Genomic DNA, 26,891 nt, shown 5'->3' on the forward strand with positions numbered 1-26,891 from the left:
TGGGGCGCTGGCAGAGGGGTCGGGGGTGTGGAGCAATGCCACTGGGAGGGTGCAGGGGGGGTGACTGGGACACGCAGAGGGGGGAACTGGGGGGCACGGGGGGAACTGGGAAAGTACCCGGGCTGAACTGGGAGGGTACCTAGGCTCTAACTGGGGGGGCACAGGGGAACTGGGAGGGTCCCCAGGCTGAACTGGGGAAACTGGGGAAGTACCCAGGCTCTAACTGGGAGGGTCCCAGGCTGAACTGGGGGGCACTGGGAGGGTCCTCAGGCCCAAACTGGGGGCTCAGGGCCAGCCAGCATTGACCGGGCTATCCGTGCCGTGCCGTGCCAGGCCGTGCCGTGGCAGGCCGTGCCAGGCCGTGCCAGGCTGAGCCGTGCCAGGCCGTGCCGTGCCAGGCTGTGCCAGGCTGTGCCAGGCCGTGCCGTGGCAGGCCGTGGCAGGCCGTGCCAGGCCGTGCCGTGCCGTGGCAGGATGGCGCTGCGCTCGTGGCGCTCGCTGTTCTCGGGCCGGCTGCTGCTCCTCACCAACACCGTGAGCTGCGGGGGGCTGCTGGCGGCGGGGGACTGCCTGCAGCAGGAGTGGCAGCGCCGCAAGCACCCCGAGAGCCAGCTGCAGCTGGGCCGCACCGGTGAGCACGGCACGGGCTGGGCAGCTCCTGCTGCAGCTCCTCCTGCAGCTCCTGCAGCTGCTGCTGCTGCTGGCACGGGGCTCTGCCGGGGAGCCGGGCTGGGGGAAGCCATGCCTGCCATCATGGAGAGGAATTCCTTCCCAAAATGCCCTCATGGACCCATCCAGGGATCCAGGGCTGGGGGGAATCCATCCCTGCCCTCAGAGCAGGGAATTCCTTCCCCATGGACACTGCCAGGGAGCTGGGGATGTGGGAAATCCATCCCTGCTCTCAGAGGGAGGAATTGCTTCCCAAAATGCCCTCATGGGCACTGCTAGGGCTGTGGGGAATCCATCCCTCCTCTCACAGAGAGGAATTCCTTCCTTAAATGCCCTCATGGACCCATCCAGGGATTCAGGGCCAGGGGAATCCATCCCTGCCCTCATGGAGAGGAATTCCTTCCCTAAATGCCCTCATGGAACCTTCCAGGGCTGGGCGAATCCATCCCTGCCCTCAGAGCAGGGAATTCCTTCCCAAAATGCCCTCATGGAACCTTCCAGGGCTGTGGGGAATCCATCCCTGCTCTCACAGAGAGGAATTCCTTCCCTAAATGCCCTCATGAACCCATCCAGGGATCCAGGGCTGGGGGAATCCATCCCTGCCCTGACAGCTCCTTCCCCAAATGCTCTCCTGGCCCCTTCCAGGGCTGTGGAGAATCCATGCCTGCCCTCACAGGGAGCAGCCCCCTCCCCAGGTCCCTGCTGCCCCTCCCCGGGTGCCCCTCCCAGCTGCCCTGCTGCCCTCCCCGGTGCCCTGCTGCCCTCCCCAGGTCCCTGCTGCCCCTGCCCCTCTGCCCTCCCCGTCCCGTGATGCCCGGCGCGGTTGCAGGGCGCATGTTTGCGGTGGGCTGCAGCCTGGGCCCCCTGCTGCACTACTGGTACCTGTGGCTGGACGCGGCGTTCCCGGCGCGCGGCGTGCGCGGCCTCAGGACCGTGCTGAAGAAGGTGCTCATTGACCAGCTGGTGGCCTCGCCCAGCATGGGAGCCTGGTACTTCATGGGTACGTGGCCAGCCCCGCAATGCCAGCCCGGGGGGTGCCAGCTCCTGGGGGTGCCTGAGGGTTTGGGGTTGGTGCTCGCCGGGTTCTGTGCTGTTGGGGTGCAGCTGGGAACCTCCCGGGGGCGTTGGCAGGGGCTGCCCGTGTTTGTGTGAGAAAAAGGCATCGCTGCTGCTCTGGCAGGGCTGGGCTGGCACCATTCCCTGGGGAATGCAGTGCCCAGCTCCCTCTGGGGGAAGAGCCTTTCCTGGGATCCATCCCAAATCCCTGAACCTTTCCCTGGGATCCATCCCAATCCCAGAACCTTTCCCTGATCTCCACCCCAAACCCCTGAACCTTCCCAACCTTTCCCTGATCTCCATCCCAAACCCCTGAAGCTCCCCTGATCCATCCACCCCTGGCACAGCCCCAGCCGTTCCCCAGACAGGTCCCTGCCTTCCCTTTCTCTTTCCTTTCCATTTCCCGGACCTCCCTCCTCGGGATGCTGCCCTCCCCGCCCACACTGGGAGGGGTTTGGGGCATTTCCCAGCAATCCCCACCCCCATTAATTCTCACCCCAATTAATCCCCACCCCAATTAATCCCCACCCCAGTCCCCGCTGACCCCTGCTGTCCCCGCAGCCATGGGCACCCTGGAGGGCCAGTCTCTCCAGGAGAGCTGGGACGAGCTGAAGGAGAAGTTCTGGGAGCTGTACAAGGTGAGGCCGTGGTGGGCTGTGCCCGCTGCCCCGGGGGTCCCGGGCAGCCCCCAGCTGCTCCCTGTGCCCCCCAGGCCGACTGGAGCGTGTGGCCGGCGGCGCAGATCCTCAACTTCCTCTTCGTGCCGCCCGCCTACCGCGTGGTGTACGTCAACGTGGTGACCCTGGGCTGGGACACCTACCTGTCCTACCTCAAACACCGGGTGAGCCCCGCCCCTGAGCCCCGGGAGTTCCCAAAATTCCCCCAAATTCACGGCGTGATCAAGGTGCAAGAGACCCTAAAGGTCATGGAGTGCACCCCAGCCCCAGCACTGAGCCCTGGCACCCCGTGCCACATCCAGGCTTTTCTTAAATTTGTCTAGAGAGGGTGACTCCTCCACTTCCCTCTGCCCTGGGAGTTCACAGAAATCCCCCAAATTCACAGAATGACCGGGGTGCAAGAGACCCTAAAGGTCGTGGAGTGCAACCCAGCCCCAACCCCTCAACTGAGCCCTGGCACCCAGTGCCACATCCAGGCTTTGTTAAACACCCCCAGGGATGGGGACTGCACCACCTCCCCAGGAAAACCATTCCAGTACTTTGTCCTTCTTTCCATAAAACACTTTTCCCCCATATCCAGCCTGTATTTCCCCTGGTGCAGCTGCAGGCTGTGTGCTCTGCTGCTGTCAGTTCCTGGAGGAAGAGCCCAGCCCCAGCTGGGCACAGGCCCCTTTCAGGAGCTGCAGAGTGCTCAGGTCACTCTGAGTCCCCTGTTCTCCAGGCTGAGCGCCCCCAGCTCCCTCAGTTGTCCCTCCCAGGGTTTGTGTTCCCAGCCCTGGTGCCCCTCTGGATGCCCCCAGTGTCTCAAAGTCCCTCCCAGGGTTTGTGTTCCCAGCCCTGGTGCCCCTCTGGATGCCCCCAGTGTCTCAAAGTCCCTCCCAGGGTTTGTGTTCCCAGCCCTGGTGCCCCTCTGGATGCCCCCAGTGTCTCAAGGTCCTTCCCAAGGCGAGGGGCAGGCCTGGGCAGAGCCCTGGAGGTGTGCCCAGCGCAGGGGCAGGGTGGCTCCTCCTGGGCAGTGCCCAGCTCACCCCGGGCTCCCCGGGTGTTTTGCAGCCCCGCAGCCCCAGGCAGGAGCCACAGCAGAGCCAGAGCAGCGCCGGCGCCTAGAGAGGGAGCAGCCCCCCAGAGCATCCTGAGATGGATTTCTGGGCATTGTGGAACCCCCCAGGCTGGCCAGAGCCAGTGCCTGCTGCTCATTAACTCATCTGCTAATTACAGCCATGGCTTGGGGTTGTAACAATCTGGTGTTGCAGGAGAAGCTGTGAAGTGATTTCTTCTGGGATTTGCCCGCAGAGCCGGGGTGAGCAGGAGCTCTGCAGCCCCTGGGCAGGGCCCTGCCTGGGTTTGCTCCCTCTGCAGAGCAAACCAGTGCCCTGCTGCTCCTCCAGCACCTTGCAGCCTCCTGGATCCCCCTGCATGGATTTTGGGAAGGAATTCTTCCCTGTGAGGGTGGTGAGGCCTGGGATGGAATTCCCAGAGCAGCTCCTGGATCCTTGGCAGTGCCCAGGGCCAGGCTGGAGCAGCCTGGGATGGTGCAAGGTGCCCCTGCCATGGCAGGGGTGGGAAGGGATGGGATTTAAGCTCATTCCAGCCCAACCCCACTCCCTGATTCCCTCTGGCTGCTCCTCTGCTCTCCCTGCAGCTCCTCACTCCTTCCCCTCCTGCTTTTCCTCTTCCAGCTCGGGGATAAAATCCCTCCACTCCCCCCAGCTCGGGCGGGGGCTGCAGCCACCTGCACCCTCTATAAATAGGGGTGTGATTGCAGCGCTGGGGAGGAGGCAGGGCGGTTGGAGCCAGATTTTGGCAGAGTTTGGGCCATCACATCCCTCTGCTCCCAGCCCTGGGCAAGCTGGAAGCTCCCTGCATAACCCAAGAACTGAATTATTTCCAGTGTCAATGAAAATTGCCTGAATGGGTTTGGTTTTGTTTTTTTTTTACTTGATTTTTAAAGCTGTGCCTTAATGCTCTGCCCTGGTCCCTGCTGTCACACACCCGGGGGGGACTCAGCTCCTCCCTCAGCAGCAGCAGGAGCCATTTGGGGGATGATAATTTAAAAAAATCCTATTAATTCTGCTCCTCTCTGGCAACTCAGGGACCCCGAGGAACTTGTGATCAGCATTGGTTTATTTCTTCACAACATTTCTTTTAATACAGTGATTTTTAGGAAATTGTACTCTTTTTGACACTTTTGACATTTGTACAGTACAGTGTAACTCTTCCATAAGTAAACTTCACAAAAAAGAGGAGGGGAGGGGAAAGGGAGGGAGATGGAATCATGGTGGGGGGAAATAGAGGGAAACCTGTAAAATAAAGACACAGCGCTCCAGGAAAAATAAATAAAGGGCAGCTCTGTCATGGCTACGGGAATATCCACTTATTCACAGTCTCCACAGAAGCACAGAACTACAGGAACACGAGATCCCAAATCCCTGGAGCAAAGCAGCCACGGTCCCAGCCCTGCTCCCCCCCCACGAGCCCAAACTGGGGCTGATCTGCTCCAGCTGGCTCGGCCTGGCTGATTATTGAATGAATTTTTCATTTGAAATCTCATTATTTAAATAATAACAGTTTTGTCCTCGTTGGGTTGTGTGTGGGGGGGGGGAGGTGGGTGGGGTTGTTGGTTTGTTGTTTTTTTTTTGTGGGTTTTTTTTCTTTAAAAGTGATATTCACAAGCAAGGTTACCACACTGAGAGAAACAAAACCAAAAAAAAAAATCAGAATATATATATATATATATATATATAAATGCACCACCACGGCCACAGCACAGCAGGTCACGCGCACAGCGTCACTTCCTACGCCTATTTACAAGGAATTTCTGTATGTACAAGGAGGAAGACGGCGGGAGCATAAATTAGCATCTATTTATACAAATAAACAAGAGTCAGGAAATATCCATCCAGCTGGAGGGGCAGGAAAGCCGGGCACAAAGAGCCCCCTGCACCAGGAGCTCGGGGGGCAAAGGGGGCACGCGGGGTGGCGTGGAGTGGGGAGGGGGATTTGGGGGTCCTGTCACAGCACCCACACGCTGGGAAGGGGGTCCCAGGGCAGGGGGATCCCCAGGACAGGGGGTCCCAGAGCAGGAAAATGGGCAGGGGGTCTCTGGGGCAGCACAGTCCTGGTGGGGGGGGGCCTGCTGGTCCGTGAGCTGGGGGCCCTGCTTGGCGCCGGTGACGGCGGGGGCGGCCGTGTCCAGGGACTCCGACATCTTCTCGCAGGTCCCAGGACAGGGGGTCCCAGGACAGGAAAATGGGCAGGGGGTCTCTGGGGCAGGGGATACCAGGACAGGGGGTCTCCAGGACAGGGGGTCCCAGGACAGGAAAATGGGCAGGGGGCCTCCAGGACAGGGGGTTCCAGAACAGGAAAATGGGCAGGGGGTCCCAGGACAGGGAGTCTCCAGGCAAGGGGTGCCAGGACAGGGGAGGGGGATCACCAGGGGAAATGGGGCTGGGGGTGATGGTTCCTTGACAGTGATTAAAAGCAGAATGGAGGGGTGGGGGGGAGGAGTTTTCTACCAGCCCAGGCTTAAAAATAAATTAAGGGGTGGGGGGCATAGCCTAATGAATTGGGGTGGGGGGCTCCTAGAGGGGCCGCAGCCCTTTGGGAGACATCAGCAGCAAAAGCCCCCGCGGGACCCCCGCGAGGAGGAGCTCGTGGGGGGGGTTTGGGGTGCACTGACCGGTTTTTGGGGGGGTTTTGGGGTGGGGGGCTGGCCCTAGCAGGCACAGTCCTGGTGGGGGGGGGCCTGCTGGTCCGTGAGCTGGGGGCCCTGCTTGGCGCCGGTGACGGCGGGGTCGGCCGTGTCCAGGGACTCCGACATCTTCTCGCAGATGATGTCCACCAGCCGCTCGAAGGTCTGCTTCACGTTGATGTTGTCCTTGGCGCTGGCCTCGAAAAACTCAAACCCTGAGGTGGGGAGGGGGGACAAGGTGGAGGGGGACAGAGGGACAAAGGGACACAGGGACATCAAAGCTCCGGCCCCGCGTCCGACCTGGCGCGGCTGCTCCTCCTCCTCATTCAATATTTAAAGGGTTTGCAACGCGCCCCCACCACCCTCAAAATCCCCTTTTTCCCACCCAGAGAACCCCCCAGATCCTCCCCCCAGCATCTCTCAGATGTTGAAGGTGTGTGGTGACTCTGGTGTTTCACCCAGTCACCACCGACGTCGGAGCGCAGCGATTGCACGCGGGGGATTAAGCCCTTAATTAAATTAATTGTGGGCTGGCAGCCGCGGTGGGGGGCTCCCCCTCCCCAGCTCACCCAGGTGCTCGGCGAGCTGGCGTCCCTTCTCCGAGGACACCACGCGTTCGTCCTCCATGTCACACTTGTTCCCCACCAGCAGGACCTGGGCGTTGTCCCACGAGTAGGTCTTGATCTGGGTGGACCTTGGGCAGGGCAGAGGGGGCTCAGAGGGGCTCGGGGGGGCGGCTGGGGCGGTTTGGGGTGCCCAGAGCCCCCCCGGTGCTCACCAGTCCTGCACGGCGTTGAAGGACTCCTCGTTGGTGATGTCGTACATGAGGATGAAGCCCATGGCCCCGCGGTAGTAGGCGGTGGTGATGGTGCGGTACCGCTCCTGCCCGGCCGTGTCCTGGGGCACAGGGGGCAGCAGGGTCACCCCCGGGGACGAGGTGACACCCCCCAGGGCCAGCAGGGGCACGGGGCAGATCCAACCCCAGCCTGGAATCGCCCTGGTGGGGCAGCTCCACACTGAGCATCACCCCAACGAGCATCACCCCACGGTGATTGTCACCCCAAGTGACCATCACCCCAATTGACCATCACCCCACAGTGATTGTCACCCCAAGTGACCATCACCCCTCACTGACCATCACCCCAAGTGACCATCACCCCATAGTGACCGTCACCCCTCACTGACCATCACCCCCACACCTCACTGACCATCACCCCCCCACCACCCGCCGCCCCCTCCCCACCAGCCCAGCCCAGCCGCGGGGTCTGGGGGCTCCCCGGGGGTCCCCCCTCACCCAGATCTGCAGCTTGATGCGTTTGTCGTTCCGGTAGATGGTCTTGACCTTGAAGTCGATGCCCACGGTGCTGACGAAGGCGGGCGTGAAGGAGTCGTCGGCGTACCGGAACAGGAAGGAGGTTTTGCCCACGCTGCTGTTGCCGATGATCAGGATCTTGAACATGTAATCGAAGTTCTGGTCCGAGGATTCCTTCTGCCCATAGCGGGAGTCAGTAGCGGACGCCATCTGCAAGGGGGGAGAGGCCGTGACGGGGCCGGGCCCGCGCGGCTCCCAGCAGGGATCGGGAATGTTTTGGCTCAGGACGGGCGATGGCGTGGCCATCCATGGGTCACTGAGCCCCCAAGGGCTTGGGGAGGCCACCTCCTGTCACCCGCAGAGCAGGGACCCGCGGCGTGTCCACGGGAATGGGGGGCACGTGGCCCCTGGTGTTTGCCATGGCCACGGAGATCTGCCACGGCTGCCAGGAACTGCCACGGCTGCAGGATTTGCTGTGGCTCCCAGGATTTGCCATGGCTTCCAGGCTTTGCCACGGCTGCCAGGATTTGCCACGGCTCCCAGGAATTGCCACGGCTCCCAGGAACTGCCACGGCTCCCAGGAATTGCCACGGCTCCCAGGAATTGCCACGGCTCCCAGGAATTGCCACGGCTCCCAGGAACTGCCACAGCTCTCAGGAATTCCCACGACTCCCAGGAATTGCCGTGGCTCTCAGGAATTGCCATGGCTGCTGGGATTTGCCGTGGCTCTCAGGAATTTCCACAGCTCTCAGGAATTGCCACAGCTCCCGGGATCTGCCATGGCTCTCAGGAGCTACCACAGCTTCCAGGCTTTGCCATGGCCACAGAGATTCCTTGTGACCTCCAGGCTTTGCCATGGCTGCCAGGAATTGCCACGGCTGGCTGCAGGATCTGCCGTGGCTCCCAGGATTTGCCACGGCTGCCAGGAATTTCCACAGCTCTCAGGAATTGCCGTGGCTCCCAGGATCTGCCGTGGCGCTGGGGGTGCGGCCGGGGCGCCGCAGCCTCTCCCGCATCCTCCCGGTGACAAAATGGCACCGGCGGCGGTGCCCCCGCACGGCGCGGCCAGCGCGGTGACACGGAGCCGGGGGGGTCACACGGAGCCGGGGCAGGGCCATGCCAGGCAAGGGGGCACAGAGGTGGGTGCGTGCCCAGGGTGGAGCCCGGGGATGCGGGGAGCTCGTGGAGGGGGGGCAGGAATGGGGTGCAGGGCGCTGATGGGCATCTCGGGGGGCTGGAGGAGGGNGGGAGGGGGGGGGTCTCACCTCTGCCGCGCTCGCGCCGCCGCCTCCTCCCCGCAGCGACTGCAGCAGATGCGGAGCCCGGGTGACGTCGGCTGAAGGGGCGGGGTTATCTATGCAAATGAGCCCGGACGTCACGGGCGCGCCCCTGAGGGAGGCGCTGATTGGCTCGGCGGCGCGCTTTGATGGGCAGCGGGCGGACGGGGGGGGAGACCCCCCCCTCCCGGCGCGGTGGTGGGCGCCGCCCCCTCCTCCGGCAACGCGCAGTGGTGCGGTCCGGCCGCGCTACGCGGGGCGCGGGATGAACCACCCCTGCGCCGGCGGGGGTGTAGGGCAAACCATTCCCGCTCAAAGGGGGGGGACGATGTTTGACAGGCTCCCTGTCGCGACATGGCGCGCTATCGCGACGCCTAACATAGGCCTGCAGTGGCGGGCGGGCCGATCCTTCCCGTGGCAGGGCGGCTGGCGCTGAGGCGGGGCCGGTGCGCAGGTGGGCGGCCATGTCCTCCCTCGCCCTGAGGCCCAGCGGGGATTAGGGCCGGCAGCATATGGCGGCCTGAGGGCAGCGGCGCCGCCCGGGCCCTGCCCTGCCCTGCCCCGCCCGGGGGCTCCGTGCCCTCGGCCCCGGTGCAGCTCTTGGCTCCTGCCCAGGCCCAGCCCACAGCCACAGCCCCGCGGGGACCGAGCCGGACGCGGTGGGCTCGGGGCGGGGGCGTGGGGATGGACACAGGGCAGGGATGGACACAGGGCGGGGATGGACAGGGGACAGGGATGGACATGAGGGCAGGGATGGACACAGGACGGGGATGGAGCCAGCCATGGGATGGATATGGGGTCAGGGATGGAGCCAGGTGTAGGATGGAACCAGAATTAGGGATGGATCCACAATTAGGAATGGAGCCAGGCTCAGGGATGAACCCAGAATTAGAGATAGATCCAGAATTAGGGATGGATCCAGAATTAGGGATGGATGCAGGCTCAGGGGTGGACCTGGCTGCTGTGGCCATTTTCCATCACCTTCCCCAGCCAACAGCCCCACTGCCCCCCTCCTGCAGCAAGAAACGGGGGGAAAAGGGCTTTTTCCACCTGCCTCGCTCCACCCTGGGCTGGATCTGGATCTGAGGAATTTGAGAGCACAGAGCCTCAGCCCATCCCTATCTGGAGAGACAGGGGGACATCCAGAGCCACCAGGGATGGCACAGGGGACATCCAGCACCCACCAGGGATGGCACCGAGCCGCCACCACCCCGAGCAGGACCCGGCACTCCCGGAAAAACCCTGGGGAACGCCTGGGCTGGGGAAAAACCATCAGTTTGTGAGGCCCTGCTGCTGCCAGGGCAGGCAGGGGGCGAGGGCCCCGCGTGCCAGGGCAGTGCCACGGGTGGGGCCGTGTTTGTGGAGATAAATCACCGTGGGGAGCAATGCGGAAGAGCGCGGCGCGGGCTCCGCAGCGCGCCAAGCCGGCGATTAAATATTTACCTTAGCAGGTCGTGTTTGCCAGTGATGGATCGGCGTTTCCAGGGAGGAGCTGGCTTTTGTTCCAGCACGGAGCCAGGCCCTGCCCGCCGCCCGGCGGGAGACGGGGCCGCCAGCCACGCCGCTCCCCGGGGACACCGGCTGCGGCTCCCGTGACACAAAGAGGCGCTGGCAAGGCTCGTGTTTAGGGTGGAACAAACCGGGTTTAATCTCTGGAAGGTGAGGGAAGAATCCCAAAGGACCCTGCCCCAAGCAGGACAACGCAGATGGGGGGTGGGGGGGTGGTGACAGCACCCGCCAGGGTCCGAAATGTGAAATGCAAATGGTGTTTGGAGTGATCGCAGAGAAGAAATGGAACTTTCCTCCCCAAAAATGCGTCTTTTCTGCCTCAAAAATGTGTGTGAGCCTCGGGGAGGCTCGTAGTAAAAAGTGAGCTACAAAAGGCTTTGAAAAGTGAACCCATCCCCAAATAAATAAAGCACTGAGCCGTGCCCGTGCCGTGCCGTGCTGGGGGTGCCTCGTGCTGGGGGTGTCACCAGCACCCTCTGCCCACCTCGTCCTGCCAGGGGACACCTGGCCAGGTGCAGGAATGCTCCTTCCTGCGGCGCTGTGGGGCGTGATGTCCCCAGGGCTGGGCTGGGCCCAGAGCAGCGTGTCCCCACGCCCTGTCTGAAGGGGACAGGGACCTTTCCCAGGGAGAAGGCCAGCAGCATCCTCGTACCTGTCAGGACCTGCCCAGCTCCCAGACGGGGACACATCCCAGGTGCCTCTGAGTGCCAGTGCTCCCCAGTGCCAGCTCCCCGCTGTCCCCAGCACTGCCAGGGCACCCAGGGGCCGCTACGTGCCCAGGGACAGGAATGTGACATTGCCCTCAGTGTCCAGGCACAGCCCCTGGCTGCCCTCGGGGCCTGGCACGGGGCAGCCGCCGCCGCCGTCCCTGGGCAGCGTGCCCTGCAGCGCCTGCCGGTTGTCCACGTCGCTGGGGCGGGGGACAGGCGAGTCCCGGTCCCCGGGGCCGGGGGACAGGCGCTTGGGGTCGGCACACTCCAAGTCATCCGTGCCCGGCGTCTTGGAGCCGCTGTTGTCCTCGTCCAAGGGGCTCTCGGCGCCCTCCAGCTCCGTGTCCGACTCACCCTCCTCCTCCTCCTCTTCCTCCAGCGTCAGCTCGAACTGGAACTTGTCGGCGGTGGCGGGGGACGCGGCGGCTGCCTCGGGCGGAGGCGAGGGGCTGCGCGGGATCATGCTCTGGTACCACTCCCGGTTGTCCTCCAGCGTGTCCAGCAGCTCCTGGGCGTCGGGGTGCACGAGGTCGGCCCAGGTCTCCCACAGCGGGTGGGCGATGAAGTCGATGAATCCCACCTGGGGGGAGGCACAGCTGAGCCCCCCTGCCCGGCCCTGGCAGCCTGCCCTGCCCCCAGGCTGCCACCCCACCTGGGACTTCTCCACGGAGGCGGTGTGCTTGTCGCACATGGGGCTGATCTCCATGCCCCTCTCCCGCTCCCGGTCTCCCTGGCGGAAGAACTCCACCATGATGCGGTCGGTCCACTGCCGGTACAGCTCCAGCGGCTTCGTGGGGTTGCTGAGGTCGGCGCAGTGCACCATGTTCTGCAGAACCTGTGGGCGTGGACGCCGTGTCCTCTGTCCCCCAGGGCCACCCACACCGTGCCACGAAGTCGCCTGGCCACCCCCAGTTGGGTTTGGGATGGTGGTGGCACCAAGTGGGACATCCCGGCAGGCCAGAGCTGGGATGGGCACCTGCTGGGAGGATTGCCCAGGTGTGTCCCCACCTGGATGCGGTCAGAGTAGTTGTCCAGCAGCAGCACGCCCAGGCTGGTCACCTTCTTGGTCTCCACCATGGTCTTCAGATCCGCCAGCAGGTTCATGTGCTTGGACATGTCCGTGGCCAGCACCTGGGCAGGCAGAGGTGGGAACGGGTCTCAGCCCGATCCCCCAGGCCAGACCCCACCCTGGGCTGCTGCAGCCCCCATACCATGTCGATGACCATTTTACGGAGCGTCTGCCTCTGCTTCCTGCTCAGGTTCTGGAAGATGTCGCAGTTCTCCTCCTGGAGCAGCTTGAAGCCCACGGCCAGGTGGTGATTCTCCAGCACCGAGGCGTCGTTGTACATCAGGGCCAGCTCCGAGTCTGTGAGACAGCCCTGGTCACCCCGGGGTGACTCCTGGGGTCCCCCAATATCCCCCAGGTCCATCCCTGAGCCCCAGCTCACTGGTGTTGATGAGGAACTGGTTGGAGACCCCGGGGTGGTCAACGTCGTGGATGGCGCTGGCAAAGATGGCAGCCATGATCTCCAGGTCCGTGAAGACAGCCTAGGAACGGTGGAAAAACACATTGGGGACACATGACAGCCCCACCAGGCACACCTGGGTGGCCTCGGTGACCAGGACTCACCTCCAGCGCAGGCGTGGAGAGCAGGACGTGCGTGGACTGCGCCACGTCGGCGGCGTGCAGGCTGTTGTGGTAGGCCACGTCGGCGTGGTAGTGGTCCTCCAGCGTCAGCATGTAGGTGATGAAGGTGTTGACGGGGATGCGGAAGGTCTTCATCAGGTCACGCTCCTGCAGGAGGGCGGGAGGTGGCTCGTCCCCATGCGGGCATGGGGACAGGGCCGTCCCGGCGCGACGCTCACCTGGAAGATGCTGTACATGATGACGGTCAGCGGGCGGTTCCCCGAGTACTCGGCGACTTTGAACACGTCGAGCCCCCACTTGTTGGTGTCCTCCAGCTCCTGGGGAGCAGAGGGACAGAGATCCGTGGGGGGGTGGTTCTGGGGACCCCACGGCCGGGGGGTCACCCCTGGCAGGGCCCACCTTGGCCAGCAGCGCCTCGTGCTCCGTGCGCACCCCGAAGCGGGGGATGCCGGCGGCGGCCAGCCTGGAGCCGTGCTTGAGCTTCCTGACGCCGCTGATCTGCGACATGGGGCGCTTCCTCCGCTCCTTCTCCTTGTCCTTGGCCAGTGCTGAGGGGATCTCCACCTCGTGCTGCTTGTCTGGGGGGACACGGGGAGGCCAAAGGTCACTGCCAGCATCTCCCCGGGTCACGCTGAGGACAGGCACAGGTCACTGTGACAGTTTGGGGGCTGCGGCACTTTACTTCACCCACAGGTCACACATCTGCCAGGGGACCCCTGGACGCTCCTCCAGGCACACGGGGTGGCCCCAGTGCACCAGTATACACCAGTATGAGCCAGCACTCCCAGCCAGGACAAACACCATGACATTTGTGGGACAAATCCCACTGGGACACCCAGGAAAACCCCCCTGGCCTCCCCATTCCATTCCTCCACAAGAAGCAAGCGGGACCCTCTGCTGGCATCATCCCCGCGGGCACCCCAGCTGGCTGGGGACACAAAGCCCACCCTGCTGCCAGCGGGGAGGTGACCCCGGGGCAGGGGTCCTCACCCAGGAAGGTGCTGGAGATGTACTCGGACACCTGGTTCCCGGAGCGGCTGGTCTCCGAGAGGTGCGTCAGCTCCCGGCTCAGCATCCGCTTGAACTGTGGGTTCAGGGCAGGGTCAGCGGTGCGGGGGGCTGGCAGGACACCCTGGGGGGCTCTGGGGTCCCCGTGCCCGCCAGGGTGACCGTGAAAAGGTCCCTTACCTTGTTGGAGGCCATCTCGCTGACCGAGTGCCTGGTCTGCAGCGTCTCCAGCTGGTCCAAGCACCAATCCAGCTCCTCCAGGGTCTCCCTCGAGAGCTTCTGGTGGGCATCTTCTGCTGGGGACACCCGCCAGCTTGGCAAGGGACCTGCCAGCAGCACGGCCACCCGCCACGGGGGGGGCTGTGCCACCCCAAACCCGCGTGGAGGGTCGCAGCACCCCCCGAGCGGGGCGGCGGGGGGCACGGGGGGGCGCGGGGCTCGGGCATCCCTGGGCAGCGGGGCTCAGCCCCGGCACGCTGTCCCCATGGCGTGGCAGCCCCGGCACGCGGCGTGCCACGCTGTCCCGCGGGGTGACAGCCAGCCCCGGGGGCAGCCGGGCTCCCGCGGGGCCCCGCTCACCGCCGGGCTTTTATTAATGGAAGGTTTGACGTCAACCGGAGCTTTTCCACCGCCGCCAAGGGCGGCCAGGCGGGAGGAGCTGCCGAAAACCAGACATGGATCCCAAAGGGCAAAGCCGCAGCTCTGCCTCGCCTTGGGGGGAGGTGGCTGCGCCCCCAGGGCACGGCAGGACACGGCCTGGGGACACGGGGACAGCCAAAAATCTCCCCGGCACCGTCCCCCGGCACTCACCGGAGAGGCTGGCCTTGCTCCCCGAGGGCAGGCTGCTGCTCGATCCTCGCCTGTCAAACACGGGGGGCTGAGTGGCTGTGACCCCACAGCGGTGCCCCCCGCCCGGCCGTGGGCTGGGGTCCCCCCTCGGGTGACACCCTCGCCCTCCCGCCCCCCACCGACTCACTTGAAGCCAGCGCGGTCCTGGAGGTGGGTCAGGTTGCTGCGGACGGTGCGGAGGCTGGCCAGGACCTGGGGGGCGACAGGGGGCTGGGGTCGGGCGGAGCCCCCCGGGACACCCACCCCGCCGCTGGCCGCACGCCGCGTCCCCTCCTGTGTCCCCCGTGGCACCTACCTGGGCAAAGGGTGTGACGATCATGTCTTCTCCATGCCTGCGGGAGCACAGGGAGCGTGAGGCTGGGCACGGGGAGGGGAGGGGGCTGCGGGCTGGGGGGACACTCACAGGTCGCTGGCGATGGAGGAGTTGCGGGACATGGCTTTTGGGGACAGGTCGTAGTCGCTGTCGGAGCGGTACAGGAAGGACTCGCGGCGCTGGCCGTGCGAGAAGGTGCCCTGCAGGACCAGCCCCGCGCCCGGGCTGGCCTGGGGGTCCAGGGCGCCCCGGCCGGGGGGGCCATTCTCCAGGTCAAAGCTGTGAAGGGAGAGGGGACGAGGCTGGCACGGGGCGCGTGGCTCAGGGAGCTCAGCCCAGGGTTTGTCGGGATCTCTGTGCCACCATCTCGCTCTGGCTTGGCGGCCCTGTGGTGACAGCGGTGCCCGGTCTGGCCCCGCTGGCTCCTCCACCTGCTGAGGACGGGCACAGCCCGGTGCACAGGGATCCTCTCAGCTCCCTGCTGGCACAGTGGCCCTGGGACTGCGACACTGACCAGCAGAGCCAGGCGGTCCCTTGTCACCCAGCTGGGACAGCACCCGCTGCCCTGAAGCTCCCAGCTCCAGGGACCCCCAGGAAGGGCTGGCTCCTGCCTGTCCCTCCCCCTGCCTGCCACCAGCACCCCGGCCCCAAGTCCTCCAAAGCCTCCATCAGCCTCGAGGTGCCGCGTCCCATGGAGGGGACAATATCCCAGCCACGGCACCGAGCCAGGGGACATCGAAGGACAGAAACCGACGCAGAAGCCAAGCCCTGGCCCCTGGGGACACGCTGGCGGCAGCCCAGGGGCACCCCGACCAGAGTCACCTGGCAGCCGTGTGCATCCAGGGGGGACAGGCATGGTGACTCCGCAGTGTCCCCAAGCTGGCCGCGGCCGCCTCACCCACCCTGCCGCTCTGCTGGCCCCGGGGTCATGGGAAAGGCTGCACGCAGCGGGGACACAGCGAGGGCCATCCAGCGCCTGTCCCCTCCCGCAGCCGCCCCCGCCGTGGGGACGGCGACAAGCCACCCCGGAGCGGTGGGAAAGCGCAGATGCCACCGGGGCCACCGTGTCGCCAGCGGGAGCCCGGCACCTACCCGATGCAGGAGTGCCTCCGGGACGGGCACCGGCTGCCCGGCAGCATCGTCCCGCTCCGGCAGCCCCGGCGGCTGTGGCGCGGCCGCCCCCGGCAGTGGCAGTGCCAGTGGCAGTGCCAGCCGGCACCGCGTCATGCCATCCCGCAGCCCCTTGTTTTCCTGCCTCGCCTTCCCATCCCCGATGGTACCGGCGACACAAAGCCGCATTGTCCCTGAGGGCCCCGCGTCTGTCCCGGGCCCCGTGCCACCCCCCCGACCCCGCTGCCACCGCAGGGGACAGCCCCGGGGGACACGAGCCCCCGCCACGGGGTTGGTGCCCAATTAACCCCCCTGGTTTCGGCGTTAATGACCTCCGAGCGGTGGTGGCGGCGGTGGCGGGGGGGCCGGGGCCGCTATAAATAGATGCTGTCGCTGCCGAGGAGGGATGTGCTGAGCCCCAGGGCGCAGGTGGGGCCGGCCCCCCAAAACCGACCCCACAGAGCCGCGAGGTGGGGAGGGCAGGGACGAGCCGCGCTGGGTGGGTTGCTGCCCCGATTTGGAGGGCAAAGCCCCCCTCCGTCCCCACCGTGCCACCCCGCCGGGGTCCCTGCCTGGCCATCGCTGCCCTGAGCGTGTCCGTGCTCAGCCCCGCCGGCTCCCCCTGACCACGAGGGGACACCCGCTGTCCCCTCCTCGTCCCCCGCGGGCCCACAGCCCCGAGGAGGTGCCGCAGCTCCGGGGGGAGCCGTGCCCCCACGCCGGCAGCACAGGCTGGTGCCACCCCCGCGGGGACCCGCCAGCGTCCCCCCTTACCAGAGGGGATGCGCCACGGTGAAGCGCCGCTGCAGGCGGATGCTCTGGTTCATCAGGAGCTTCCTGAAGAGGACGGGAGAATTGCGGGGCGAACTGCGGGGGGACGCGGCCGGAGAAGCCCCCGGCGTGGGCAGCATGGCCCGGCTCAGGGAGCCCCGGGCCGGCGGCGCGGCCGCGCTGCCCCCGGTGCGGAGCAGGGAGCGTGCGGCCGTCCCGGCCCCGGCAGCCCCGGGAAACTTTCCATCCCCCTCCCGCCCTGCGCCTGGGAAATTAAACAACTGTCTGGCTCCGGCAGCCGGCGCAGGGAGCGGGTCCCCCCCCGGTGTGCCTGGCGGCCCGGGCACGTGGCCCCTCGCTGGCCCGGTGCCACCGGCCACCCCGCTGTCCCCGAGGCCGCAGCTGCTCCTGAAAGGGCAAGGGTGCTCCGCCTGGGGACACGGAAAAACGCCCCGCGAAGCCCCCCCAGGGAGCCAGGGGTACGGAGGGGACGTGCCACGGTGCCGCGGAGGGACACAGCTGAGCACGGAGCATCCCGGACGCGCGGTGGGGCGGTGACACGGTGCCAATAAGGGACATGGTTGAGTCTGGAGCATCGCGGACACACGGTGCGGCTGTGCCATGGTGCCACCAAGGGGCACAGCTGAGCTCGGAGCGTCCCAAACGCGTGGTGTGGCTGTGCCACGGTGCCACTGAGGGGCACAATTGAGTCTGGAGCATCCCGGACATGTGGTGTGGACATGCCACGGTGCCACCAAGGGACACAGCTGAGCTTGGAGCATCCCAGACGCGTGGTGTGGACATGCCACGGTGCCACCGAGGGAGCTGTGAGAGCCAAACCCGCCCCACACCGTGCCCCAGCCCCTCCCTGGTGCTGTCCCCTCCTGAGCAGAACAAGTGGTAGCAGGGGGAGGTCCAGCTGGTGACAGTGACACTGTGGGGGACCCACTGTGAGGTGGCCGTGGGAGCTGGCACCTGCCCAGCCTGATGTGGCTGTTCCTGATGGCCACAAAAACATCCAGCAGCTGGCAGGGAGCCAGGAGGGACAGCCACAGAGCCCCCCTGCCAGGACCCCAAAACCCACCGGAGGGGGGTCCTGGAGGGGTCACCTTGGCTTTCACGACACCAGGGCACAGGGATGTGGGACAGGGACATCAGGGGACGAGGGACAGAGGGAAGAGCCCCCTGTGCTGGCTGGCAGCCAGCAGCCCTGGGCAGCGAGGGCTGGGCTGGCCGCAGGACAGCCAGTGCCCGTCCCCAGGACAGCCAGTCCTTATCGGAGTGTCACTGTCCCCACGTGGCCGTGCAGGGGTGGAGGACAAGTGACACCAGAGCCATGTCCCTCGGCTGTGCCAGCTCGTTGCTGTCCCCACAAGCCGGGCTGGGAGAGGCACGGGACAGGGGGAACGGCCCAAAAATAGCCCTGCAGAGCACGGCTGGGCCCGAGCCACTGCGGGAGGGACCGAGGTCACCTCGGGCAGGGCCACGCCAGCCCTGCGGTGGCTCTGGCTGGGCCACGGGGTGGGGACAAGGTGGGGCGAGGAGGGTGAGGACAGGCATGGGTGGTGGGGAAAAGGCGGATGGGGGTGGCAGGGACAGGGGGGACAGGAGTGCTGTGCGGTGACAGCGACAGACGGTGACCACAGCGGGCATCCCGAGGCTGGCACAGCGGGCTCGGCGACAGAGGAGCTTGTCCCCAACCCACCGGGTGCTCTGCCCCGCTGCCGCTGTCCGGCCCTCGGTGCTGAAGCCGGGAGCGTCCCCGCCAGCCGTGCCCTGCCCGGTAACACGTTCCCGGTGCCACCGGGGCATCTCCTCCCCGCTCCCCGTGCCGCCCTTACCGGGGGGGCTCGGACTCATCGCCGCTGCTGGGGCCGCTCTCCTCGATGGTGAACACCACCCGGGCAGCCTCGGGCTCGGGGGCGCGGGCCGCCTCCGCCAGCCGGCAGCCCAGCGGCGGCAGCAACGGGGTCCCGGAGAAACGCCGGCGCACGGCGCCCACCGCCGCTCCCGGGCCCGGGCCCCGGTAGCGCGCTGGCGCCCCCTGCCGGACACGGTGCGGCGCTGCAGCCGGGGGTACCGGGGTGTCACCGGGGCTCGGGGGGCACGGGGAAAGGCACAGCCGGTGCACCGGGAGCGGCTCCGGCCGCAGCGCACCGAGCCACCGGGACCCCCCCGTCCTTCCCCTCCTCCTCCTCCCGCCGCCACCGGAGAGACCCCCCTGATTCCCCCGGGACCCCGCCGGAAAAACCCCCGGAGCCGGCGCGCAATTACGCAGAGGTGAATAATAATTAACCGCCCATTAAGGGGATAATTAACTCCCGCTCAGCGCCGCCAGCCCGGTTATTGCTGCCCGGGGGCCCGGCGCTGGGACGCTCACACCGGGGACACCCCTCGCCCCCCGGGACACCCCTCGCCCCCCCGGTGGCCCCCGGGGCCGGTCTCACCTCCGCGCCGAGGAAGGGCAGCGCTGTCCGGCTCCGTCTCATCGCCGTCCCTGCGGGGGGAGCTGCGGGAGCCGCGGCCGGGAGGGGCTCACCGGCGGGGACCCCCCTCCCGCGGCTGGGGACACCCCGGGGCCACCCCGGGGCCGGGACACGCGGGCTCCTCCCCGCCGTGATTTATGGCCACCGGCTCTCGGCCGGACTCAGCCCCCACCTCGGGTTTCGGGGCCCCCCCGCCTCACTCCCGGTGCTCCCGTGGGCTGGATGGGGACAGGGACGAGGATTTGAGGCCACGGGGGGTGACCCCCAGCCCGCAGCTCCCGCCAAATGGCGAAGCCACCGGTGCCACGTTAAGGATCCACCCGGGACACCGGGACCCACCGTCCCCGGGACCCCGCCGAGCCCCCAGCACCGAGCCCCCCGGGATCTGCCAGCACCGGCAGCGGCCTCATCCCAGTCCCGGGATCCGCCGGTGCCCGGCACGGGGGTCCCGGCGCCGCCAGCCCCCCGGCCCCGCCCGCAGCCCCTTACCGGTGCCCGGTCCTCGCGGCGAGCGCGGCCCCGGCCGAGTGCAGCGGAGCAGAAGGAAGGCGACGTGCGTGCCTGGCCGCTCGCTCCCTCCCTCCCATCGCACCTCGCCGGGGGGGCTCCGCGGCTCCCCCCACCCCGGCACCACCGGCGCGCTCCCCGCACCCGCCCCGCCGCACCGGCAGCGCCCCGGGGCCGCCAGCCCGGCCCGGGGCACCCCGAAAGGGGCTGGGGCTTCCCCCGGGAGCGGGGGTTTTCCCCGGGCGCCCTGCAGAGCACATGGCAGACGGGAAGGCAGAGGCAGGGCAGCGGATTCTTTATTCAGAGCGCGGGGAGCCCGGGGGGCTGAGCCGGGGGTCAGCTGGCGGAGGGGGGGGGGACAGGGGACCCCTCCGTCACTCTGCTCTGGGGAAGAAGAGAAAGAGAGCGGGGTGAGCGGCCGCACCCCGGGCCTGCTGCCCCCCGCAAATCCCCCCCCGGCCCCCCACGCACCATGGGCACCTCATCCAGGTGCTGGAAGGGGGGGGTCCCGCGCCGGGACAGCTGCGGCAGCAGCACGGCCACCCCCGCCACCAGCAGGCACACGGCCAGCGAGACCAGGGCAACCACGGCAGGGCTCAGCTCCGCGGGCTGCTGCTCTGTGGGGTGAGAGGGGCACCCTGTTATATCCCTTGGCACCCCGCTATTCCCCCCTTGGCACCCTTTTATTCCTCCCTGGCACACCGTTATCCCCGCTTGACACCCCGTTATTCTCCCCTGGGACCCTGTTATTCCCCCTGGCACCTCATTATCCCCCATTGGCACCTGTTATTCCTCCTGCACCCCATTATTCCCCCCTGGCACCCCATTATTCCCCTCAGCACCCCGTAATTCCTCCCATTGGCACCCTCTTATATCCCCTGGCACCCCGTTATTCCCCCTGGCATCCCATTATTCCCCCCTAGTACCCTGTTATTGCCTCCTGGCATCCCATTATTCCCCCACTGAGACTCGTGCCCAGCCTCCAAGCACCTCGGAGAAAGAGGTGGCTCAAGCCTGGCTCCAGTCACCCGACTGCCACCAGCCCACCCACCACAGCTCCTGTGTCACCTCCACCAGGGCGCTCTGACCCCCCTGGCAGACACTGGGGGAGAAAAGGGGAGCCCTCAACGACCCCCCCAAGGAGGGGGAGCAGCCAGGGGGGCTCGGGGCTCACCTTGGGACATGCACCCCTGAGCCCTCCTGTGAGTGCAGCCCCAAGTGGGGGATCCAGGGGGGCCCATGCCCACCCCAGGTCCCTCAGGTGCCCAGTGCTCCCCAGCCTGGCTCTCACCGGAGCTGCCAGCCGTGCTGCCAGGGGCTGCTGTCCTCCTGGAGCTGCTGGTGACAGTGCTGCTGCTGCTGGGACCCGGGCTCACGGTGGGGGAGCTGGGAGCAGGCCCAGAGGGCCTGGCTGAGGAGGGGGCTGGCGCTGGGGTTGAGCTGGATGGATGCTCTGGGGGTCTGGACACACTCGTGTGGGATGGAGGTGGTGCCGTGGTGGCACTGGATGAGGGTGTCACAGGTGGTGATCCCGGTGTCCTGGCTGAAGATGGTGCTGTGGTGGTGTTGGATGGAGATATTGGAGGTGCTGATTCTGAAATATTGTGTGGAGTTGGTGCTGTGGTGGTGTTGGATGGAGATATTGGAGGTGCTGATTCCGAAATATTGTGTGGAGTTGTTGCTGTGGTGGGGCTGGATGGAGATGATGGAGGTGTTGATCCCGAGGTACTGGATGGGGTTGTGGGTGTGGTGGGGCTGGATGGAGACAATGGAGATGTTGATGTGGAGGTCTTGGATGGAGTTGGTGTGATGGGGCTGGATGCAGATGATGGAGGTGTTGATCCCGAGGTACTGGATGGAGTTGTTGGTGTGATGGGGCTGGATGCAGATGATGGAGATGTTGATCCCGAGGTACTGGATAGGGTTGTTGGTGTGATGGGGCTGGATGGAGCTGCACGGACCCTTCCCGAGGCAGGGCCAGCCAGAGTCACACTCTGAGTGCCCTGGCTGGTGGCTGAGTGGGATGGAGATGGTGACACGGCTGTCCCTGAGCTGTTCTGAGACACTGTGGTGGCAGGATCAGTGCCACGTCCCGGCTCCAGACCTTGGGGGAGAGAGCTGGTGAGCAAGCACATGGCAGGGCCCTGGCAGGGTCCTGGCAGGGCCCTGGCAGGGCAGCACACCTGCCCCACCTCCTGGTCTCACAGAGATCACTTCCCAGGTGCTTTTGCTCCCACAGAAAGCTGGCATTCAGCCAGTATCAAACCCCAGAAATCCAGAGGCACAAGAGCTGCCCGAGCTGTCGTGGCACGGGCACAGCACTGCTGGGGACAAGCAGAGCAGCAGCGGGCAGTGCCAGGCCACGGGGACACGTGCCGACCCAGCCCTTGTGGCACCCGCTGGACACCCTGAGGGCCAGGCGTGCCAGGGACTCTCCCGTGGCCACGTGGGACAGAGCAGGTTTGCCGGGCAGTGCCCCTTATCTGCCCAAATCCTGTTTGCACAAGAGGAGGAGCAAGTCCAGACTGGCCCCAGGGGGACAGGGGACAGAAATGTCCCGTGGCAGAGCCAGCACCCAGGGGCACAGCGTGGCTGGGGGTCCCCACAGCTGCCAGGGATGGGCTGTCCCCACCAGCTGCCACCCTCTGCCAGGGTGGCACGGAGCCCAGGGGCAAGCACCCCGTGTGCCAGGATGGGTGAGCCCAGGCCCCTCGGGGTGCAGGGAGGGTGTGGGGGGCCCAGGCTGGAAACGGGGGGCCCACAGTGGCCCGGGACACCGGGGAGCCCTTTGCCCCAGGAGCGCCGATGCGGTGCCAGGGCACCCGTGCCAGGAGCAGCCGGTTTGGCAGCCCTGGCACCGCATTGGGAGGGGCAGGGTGCTCCGGTGCAGCCTGGCACTCCCGGGAAGGAGGTGCAGCCCCCCCCCCCCGGTGACCCCAGCCCCAAAGGGGATACGGAACCCCCCCAGTGCCCCACTGGGCTGCCAGTGCAGACCGCGAGGCAACGCGTGCCCACCTCCCCGCACTCCCCCGGTGCCCCGGGGCGCCTGGACGCTCCTCCCCATACCTGGAACCGGGCGGGGGGAGGCCCCAGACGCTTCCCGGTACCCACCGCTGGCACCGGGAAGCGCCCAGCCCCCCGGTGCTGCATCCCCCACGTGCCCCCGGGACCCCACGGACCCTCCCCGGTGCCCGGTACCTGCGGCAGCGAGCAGGGCAGCGGCGCAGAGGAGCAGGCGGAGCGCGCCCCGGGCCATCCCGCCCGGTGCCGCCGCCGGTGCCGCCGCCTTTATCCGCCCCGGGGGAAGCGGGCCCCCCGCCACTCCGGCCGTTTCCCCCGCCCATCTCCCACCCCGGGACCGTGAAACGCCCCCGGTACCGGGAGCCAGCCCTGCTGCGAGCTCCGCGGACACGTGGGGACAGCGGGAAGCGGGCACAAAGGGATCGGGGGAAGTGGGGACACTGGGATGTGGGGACTGGGGACAAAGGGACCTGGGGAAGGGGAGACACCGGGAGACAGGAACACTGGACCGTGGGAAGGTGGGGACAAAGGGACCTGGGGCCGTCAAGATGCAGGGACAATGGGATGTGGGGACATGAGGATGCGGGGATCTGGGGACACAGGGATCCGGTGACACAGGGCCACGGGGCCGGACAGGTGGCTGCCCCGTCCATCTCGGCGCCGGAGCGGCGCATCCGGGCGGGGCGCAGCACGACCGTGCCGGGACGGCGGGGACGGCGCTTTCCCCGGCAAACCGCGGCCGGCGATCCGCCCACGGCACGGCGGAACGGGGGGATCCCCGGGGAGCCACCCACGACACGTCCCGGTACGGAACGTGGGGGTTCTCGGGGAGCCACTCACGGCACGGCATGGTACCGAATGTGGGGTCCCCGGGGAGCCACCCACGGCACGGCACGGAACGTGGAGTCCCCCAGGATCCACGGCACGGCACGGAACGTGGGGGTCCCCGGGGAGCCCCCCAGGGCACTACCCGGAATGGAACGTGGAGTCCCCGGGGATCCACTCACGGCACGGCCCGAGGGGTGCCCGGGGAGCCCCCAGGGCCCCCACGCTGTCTCGCACAGCCGGCCGCCGGGAGCGGAGCGATGCCGCTGCTGGAACGGGCTGGGGTCGGCCCCTCGGCGCTGCCCTCCCCGGGACGGGGCCCCGCAGGTGGGGAGCGCGGAGGAGGAGCCTCTGCGGTGCCGGGAAGCCCAAGGGTGGTGCCGGAGTCGGGGAGGAGCGGTGGGGGCCCGGCCGCGCTGGGGGGCTCGGGGTGACCCCCGGGGCCAGGACAGGGGGGTGCTGGTGAGCCCCCCAACACGGAGAGGGGCTGGCAGGGCAGAGCCACAGCGGGGTCCCCTCGCCCACCTCCTCACACATGGGAACCCCCCCAGCCCCAGGGGAGCCCAAATTCACCCGTATTCCCCGCAAAAGAGGGGGGGAATATAATAACCCCAAATAACCCCGCAACACCCCCAGCCTCTCACCACCCCCTCCCCACAACATCCTCCACCCTTCCCCCTCCCCAACCACCACAACCCCTTGGACCCCCTCACCCTCCACCCTCTCCAGTGATCCCCAGAGCCTCCTTGCCAGCCCTGGAGGGGCCTTACTCCCCACCGCCCCCCAAAACTGCCCCAAAACTCCCCAAACCGCCCGGCCCCGTTTCCCCCCAGCCCAAGATGGCTCCCGGCCGCGCCACTTCCTGCCCGCGCCGCCCCTTCCCTTCCCTCCCCGGCCCTCCCGGGCGCAGCAAACAGCCAGAGGCCAATTCTCCGTGTCGCGGGGTTTTACTGGGACCGCACTGGAATGTGTGGGGCGCGGAGGGGCCCGGGGGGGCGGCCCGGGCCCCTCTCAGTCCGTGCGCGGCCTGTCCCAACGCGGGGAGCCGGAGCCGCTCCTGGGCCTCCCCTCAGAGCCCTCAGTCCGCGTCCGGGGAGATGGAGCGGGGGGGCGATCATCGCTCTTCTTCTCCCGCTCGGGACCCCTCGGTCCGGGCCCGGGACCCCTCGGTCCGTGCTCGGGACAGAGTGGGCGCTTCCCCCGCTCCCCTCAGTCCGTGCCCGGGATCCCGCGGTCCGTTCCCGGGACAAGGCGGGCTCTTCCCCCGCTCCCCTCAGTCCGTTCCCGGGACCCCTCAGTCCATTCCCGGGGCGAGGTGAACGCCTCCCCCGCTCCCCTCGGTCCATGTCCGGGGCAGGGCGGGCGCTCCCCCGGGTCCTTGCCCGGTACCCCTCGGTCCGTGCCCGGGCCGGGGCCCGCCCGGGGTCAGTAGGCCGGCACCTGGTGCTGGTGCTGGGGCAGGAGCTGGCAGCCGCTGTTGACGTGGCTGAGCACCTTCTGCTTGAGCTGGGCGACCTGCTCGCGGAGCAGGCTGGCGGTGGAGGCGAGCTCCGTGTTCTGGCTCTTGAGGCTCTTCACCTTCTCCTCCAGCCGGGAGATCCGCTCCAGCTTCCTCTTGCGGCACTTGGAGGCGGCGATGCGGTTCCTCAGCCGCTTCCGCTCCGCCTTGATGCGCTCCTGCGTGTCCATGTCGATGGGGGACAGCGGGGGGCTCTCCCCGAAGCTCGGCACCTCCGGCACGATCTGCGGCTCGTCCTTCAGCGGCGGCGGGGGCGGCGGCGGCGGCAGCCGCGGCGGCGGCGCCGCGAACGGGCCGGGGTCGGCGGCGTAGCTGACGGCCGGGTAGGTGCTGAGGTTGGCGTAGACCGGCGGCTCCGGGGCCATCCCGGCGGCGGGCAGCTCGCCCGCGCCGCCGCTTCCTCCCCCGCCGCCGCCGCTCCCCGCCGCGCCGCCGCCCAGCTGGTTCTGCTTGTGCAAGTCCTCCAGCGCCTTGACGAAACCCTCGGCGAACTCCTGCTCCTCGGAGGCGGCCGCTTTGGGGTAGAGGAACTGGCCGCTGGTCGGGGTGGTGGTGACCAGCCCGTTGGACTGGATGATGAGCCGCTCCAGCTCCGGGGACGCCAGCTTGAGCAGCCCCAGCTCGGCCGAGCCCAGCAGCCCCGCCGCCTCGCCGCTGGCCGCGCCGGGGGCTTTCAGCGCCGCCGCCACCTGTTCCGGTAAGGCCATCCCGAGCGCGTCCTTCTTCATCATGCTGCCGCCGGGGAAAGGCAGGAGGAGCCCGTTGCTGCCGGAGGACGGAGCGAAGCCGCTGCCGAGGCCGCTCAACACATCATCATGGTAGAAGGGTGTTTCCATCCTCCTCCCCCGCCCGGCTGCGGGGGAAACGGCGCCGGGGCGGGGGGAGGACCGGGGCGAGCGCGGGGCGGGGAGGGCGGGGGAGGCGCCCGGTGCGCACCGGACGCGGCCACGCTCCTGCGCGCGCGCACACGGCTCTGCCGCCGCCGCGCGCCCCGCGCCGCGTTAAATAGGCGGCGCCGCCGCGGTGACCTCACCGCGTCGGGTCCCCATTGGCTGCAGATGACGTCCTCGCCCGCCCTCGTTTGCATACGGGGCGTGGCCCCCGCCCCGCGGAGGCGGTGCCCCGCCCCGGGCCGGCCACGCCCCGGGCCCGTCGCCGCGGCGACCGGCGGTAAACGGGACAACAGCGCGCGGGGCCCTGGGATGACGTCAGCGCGGGGGAGGGGCGGTCACGTGGCCCCCGTGGCGTGCGCCCCGCCGGGGCTGATGGGCACAAAGGGAGGGGCGGGAACCGGGCACGGGAACGGGCACCGGGAACGGGCACCGGGAACCGGGCACGAGGAACGGGCACCGGGAACGGGGGACCGGGAATGGGCACTGGGAACGGGGAACCGGGCACTGGGAACGGGCACCGGGAACCGGGAATGGGCACGGGAACGGGCATTGGGAACCGGGAACGGGCACGGGAACCGGGCACAGGGCACGGGAAGGGGGAACGGGCACTGGGAACCGGGCACGGGAACGGACACTGGGAACCGGGCATAGGCACGGGAAGCGGGCACTGGGAGCCGGGAACGCGCACTGGGAACTGGGCACGGGAACCAGGCACCGGGAACAGGAATGGGAATTGGCTACTGAGAATCGGGACCGGGCATAGGAACCGGCACACCTGGCACTGGGTACCGGCACCGGGCTCCAGCACCGGAACTGTCCCTGGCACGGGCACGGCCAGCAGGACACCGGTACTCGCACCGGGCACCGGGCACTGGGCACCGGCACCGAGCCGGAGCCCGGCTGTAAAAAGGGTACAACAAACAAATAAAGAAACAAATAAAGAAAGAAACAAACACAACACCGGGCCAGGCACGGGCACGGGACCTGACGGGACCCTCCGGGCACAGCCAGGCCCCCCCGGTGTGGGTCAGCCCGGAGTG

At 67.5% G+C, this 26,891-nt stretch overlaps 6 protein-coding genes across 17 annotated transcripts in view; 2 read left to right on the plus strand and 4 right to left on the minus strand.

Annotated features, from left to right (window-relative positions):
* The window catches only part of MPV17L2 (MPV17 mitochondrial inner membrane protein like 2), a 5,502-nt gene extending 208 nt beyond the window's left edge, over positions 1 to 5,294 (plus strand). The window contains exons 2-7 of one of the 5 annotated variants that reach the window (XM_039702446.1): positions 349 to 363; positions 434 to 631; positions 1,499 to 1,669; positions 2,287 to 2,363; positions 2,438 to 2,566; positions 3,456 to 5,294. In XM_039702446.1, coding sequence (XP_039558380.1) covers positions 475 to 631; positions 1,499 to 1,669; positions 2,287 to 2,363; positions 2,438 to 2,566; positions 3,456 to 3,509 — 588 coding nt within the window. In that variant the 5' untranslated portion in view covers positions 349 to 363; positions 434 to 474 and the 3' untranslated portion in view covers positions 3,510 to 5,294. Of the gene's footprint in view, positions 1 to 348; positions 364 to 383; positions 399 to 433; positions 632 to 1,498; positions 1,670 to 2,286; positions 2,364 to 2,437; positions 2,567 to 3,455 lie in introns of those variants that run through there. The other 4 variants (XM_039702449.1, XM_039702448.1, XM_039702450.1 and 1 more) reach the window with 4 other exon arrangements.
* A 796-nt stretch (positions 5,295 to 6,090) lies between these two features.
* On the minus strand, positions 6,091 to 8,768 carry RAB3A (RAB3A, member RAS oncogene family). Its single transcript, XM_039702440.1, has 5 exons — positions 8,671 to 8,768; positions 7,388 to 7,615; positions 6,872 to 6,990; positions 6,663 to 6,787; positions 6,091 to 6,308 (listed from the first exon to the last, which is right to left on the minus strand). Exons 2-5 carry the CDS (start codon positions 7,613 to 7,615, stop codon positions 6,118 to 6,120), a joined length of 663 nt encoding a protein of 220 aa, XP_039558374.1. The 5' UTR covers positions 8,671 to 8,768; the 3' UTR covers positions 6,091 to 6,117.
* A 1,537-nt stretch (positions 8,769 to 10,305) lies between these two features.
* Positions 10,306 to 19,191, minus strand: PDE4C (phosphodiesterase 4C). 5 transcript variants are annotated; one of them, XM_039702395.1, is made up of 15 exons: positions 19,048 to 19,191; positions 14,810 to 14,998; positions 14,702 to 14,738; positions 14,534 to 14,598; positions 14,368 to 14,417; positions 13,738 to 13,853; positions 13,540 to 13,633; positions 12,949 to 13,127; positions 12,768 to 12,866; positions 12,532 to 12,696; positions 12,350 to 12,449; positions 12,113 to 12,267; positions 11,910 to 12,032; positions 11,554 to 11,736; positions 10,306 to 11,481 (listed from the first exon to the last, which is right to left on the minus strand). In XM_039702395.1, exons 2-15 carry the CDS (start codon positions 14,839 to 14,841, stop codon positions 10,960 to 10,962), a joined length of 1,920 nt encoding a protein of 639 aa, XP_039558329.1. In that variant the 5' UTR covers positions 14,842 to 14,998; positions 19,048 to 19,191; the 3' UTR covers positions 10,306 to 10,959. The 5 variants fall into 5 exon arrangements, with proteins under 5 accessions (XP_039558329.1, XP_039558328.1, XP_039558326.1 ...); XM_039702394.1 differs by lacking the exon at positions 19,048 to 19,191 and adding an exon at positions 18,442 to 18,631; XM_039702392.1 differs by lacking the exon at positions 19,048 to 19,191 and adding an exon at positions 16,604 to 16,917 and having other exon boundaries at positions 13,738 to 13,850.
* Positions 19,192 to 19,757: 566 nt separating this feature from the next.
* LOC120499034 (putative protein TPRXL) lies at positions 19,758 to 22,903 on the minus strand. Of its 4 annotated transcripts, none has more exons than XM_039702426.1 (4): positions 22,792 to 22,903; positions 21,542 to 21,697; positions 20,885 to 21,478; positions 19,758 to 20,210 (listed from the first exon to the last, which is right to left on the minus strand). In XM_039702426.1, the coding sequence occupies exons 1-4, from the start codon at positions 22,847 to 22,849 to the stop codon at positions 19,930 to 19,932; spliced, it is 1,089 nt and encodes a 362-aa protein (XP_039558360.1). In that variant the 5' UTR covers positions 22,850 to 22,903; the 3' UTR covers positions 19,758 to 19,929. The 4 variants fall into 4 exon arrangements, with proteins under 4 accessions (XP_039558360.1, XP_039558361.1, XP_039558358.1 ...); XM_039702427.1 differs by having other exon boundaries at positions 19,758 to 19,977; positions 20,065 to 20,210; positions 20,885 to 21,697; XM_039702424.1 differs by having other exon boundaries at positions 20,885 to 21,697.
* Positions 22,904 to 22,915: 12 nt separating this feature from the next.
* LOC120499043 (collagen alpha-1(I) chain-like) lies at positions 22,916 to 24,135 on the plus strand. The gene is made up of 2 exons (XM_039702438.1): positions 22,916 to 23,518; positions 23,555 to 24,135. The coding sequence occupies exons 1-2, from the start codon at positions 23,179 to 23,181 to the stop codon at positions 24,043 to 24,045; spliced, it is 831 nt and encodes a 276-aa protein (XP_039558372.1). The 5' UTR covers positions 22,916 to 23,178; the 3' UTR covers positions 24,046 to 24,135.
* A 232-nt stretch (positions 24,136 to 24,367) lies between these two features.
* On the minus strand, positions 24,368 to 25,930 carry JUND (JunD proto-oncogene, AP-1 transcription factor subunit). Its single transcript, XM_039702436.1, has one exon. The coding sequence runs from the start codon at positions 25,792 to 25,794 to the stop codon at positions 24,865 to 24,867; it is 930 nt and encodes a 309-aa protein (XP_039558370.1). The 5' UTR covers positions 25,795 to 25,930; the 3' UTR covers positions 24,368 to 24,864.
* Between the last annotated feature and the right edge of the window lie 961 nt (positions 25,931 to 26,891).

Source organism: Passer montanus, unplaced genomic scaffold (genome assembly GCF_014805655.1).
Source record: "Passer montanus isolate IOZ18808 unplaced genomic scaffold, ASM1480565v1 scaffold156, whole genome shotgun sequence".
NCBI lineage: Eukaryota > Metazoa > Chordata > Aves > Passeriformes > Passeridae > Passer > Passer montanus.

What these genes read in the sequence shown, in the direction of transcription:
- LOC120499043 (XM_039702438.1), top strand. Translation starts at nt 23,179, where the DNA reads ATGTGGGGACATGAGGATGCGGGGATCTGGGGACACAGGGATCCGGTG. An exon ending in CGGCACGGCACGGAACGTGG is followed by an intron (nt 23,519 to 23,554) that starts AGTCCCCCAGGA and finishes CACGGAACGTGG; the next exon opens with GGGTCCCCGGGGAGCCCCCC.
- RAB3A (XM_039702440.1), bottom strand. Translation starts at nt 7,615, where the DNA reads ATGGCGTCCGCTACTGACTCCCGCTATGGGCAGAAGGAATCCTCGGAC. An exon ending in GCATCAAGCTGCAGATCTGG is followed by an intron (nt 6,991 to 7,387) that starts GTGAGGGGGGAC and finishes CCTGTGCCCCAG; the next exon opens with GACACGGCCGGGCAGGAGCG. An exon ending in TTCAACGCCGTGCAGGACTG is followed by an intron (nt 6,788 to 6,871) that starts GTGAGCACCGGG and finishes GCCCTGCCCAAG; the next exon opens with GTCCACCCAGATCAAGACCT.
- JUND (XM_039702436.1), bottom strand. Translation starts at nt 25,794, where the DNA reads ATGGAAACACCCTTCTACCATGATGATGTGTTGAGCGGCCTCGGCAGC.
- LOC120499034 (XM_039702424.1), bottom strand. Translation starts at nt 22,849, where the DNA reads ATGGCCCGGGGCGCGCTCCGCCTGCTCCTCTGCGCCGCTGCCCTGCTC. An exon ending in TGCCCTGCTCGCTGCCGCAG is followed by an intron (nt 21,698 to 22,791) that starts GTACCGGGCACC and finishes CTCTCCCCCAAG; the next exon opens with GTCTGGAGCCGGGACGTGGC. An exon ending in CAGCACGGCTGGCAGCTCCG is followed by an intron (nt 20,211 to 20,884) that starts GTGAGAGCCAGG and finishes CTCACCCCACAG; the next exon opens with AGCAGCAGCCCGCGGAGCTG.
- PDE4C (XM_039702391.1), bottom strand. Translation starts at nt 16,740, where the DNA reads ATGCTGCCCACGCCGGGGGCTTCTCCGGCCGCGTCCCCCCGCAGTTCG. An exon ending in TCGTCACACCCTTTGCCCAG is followed by an intron (nt 14,599 to 14,701) that starts GTAGGTGCCACG and finishes GTCGCCCCCCAG; the next exon opens with GTCCTGGCCAGCCTCCGCAC. An exon ending in GTAAAATGGTCATCGACATG is followed by an intron (nt 12,033 to 12,112) that starts GTATGGGGGCTG and finishes CTGCCTGCCCAG; the next exon opens with GTGCTGGCCACGGACATGTC.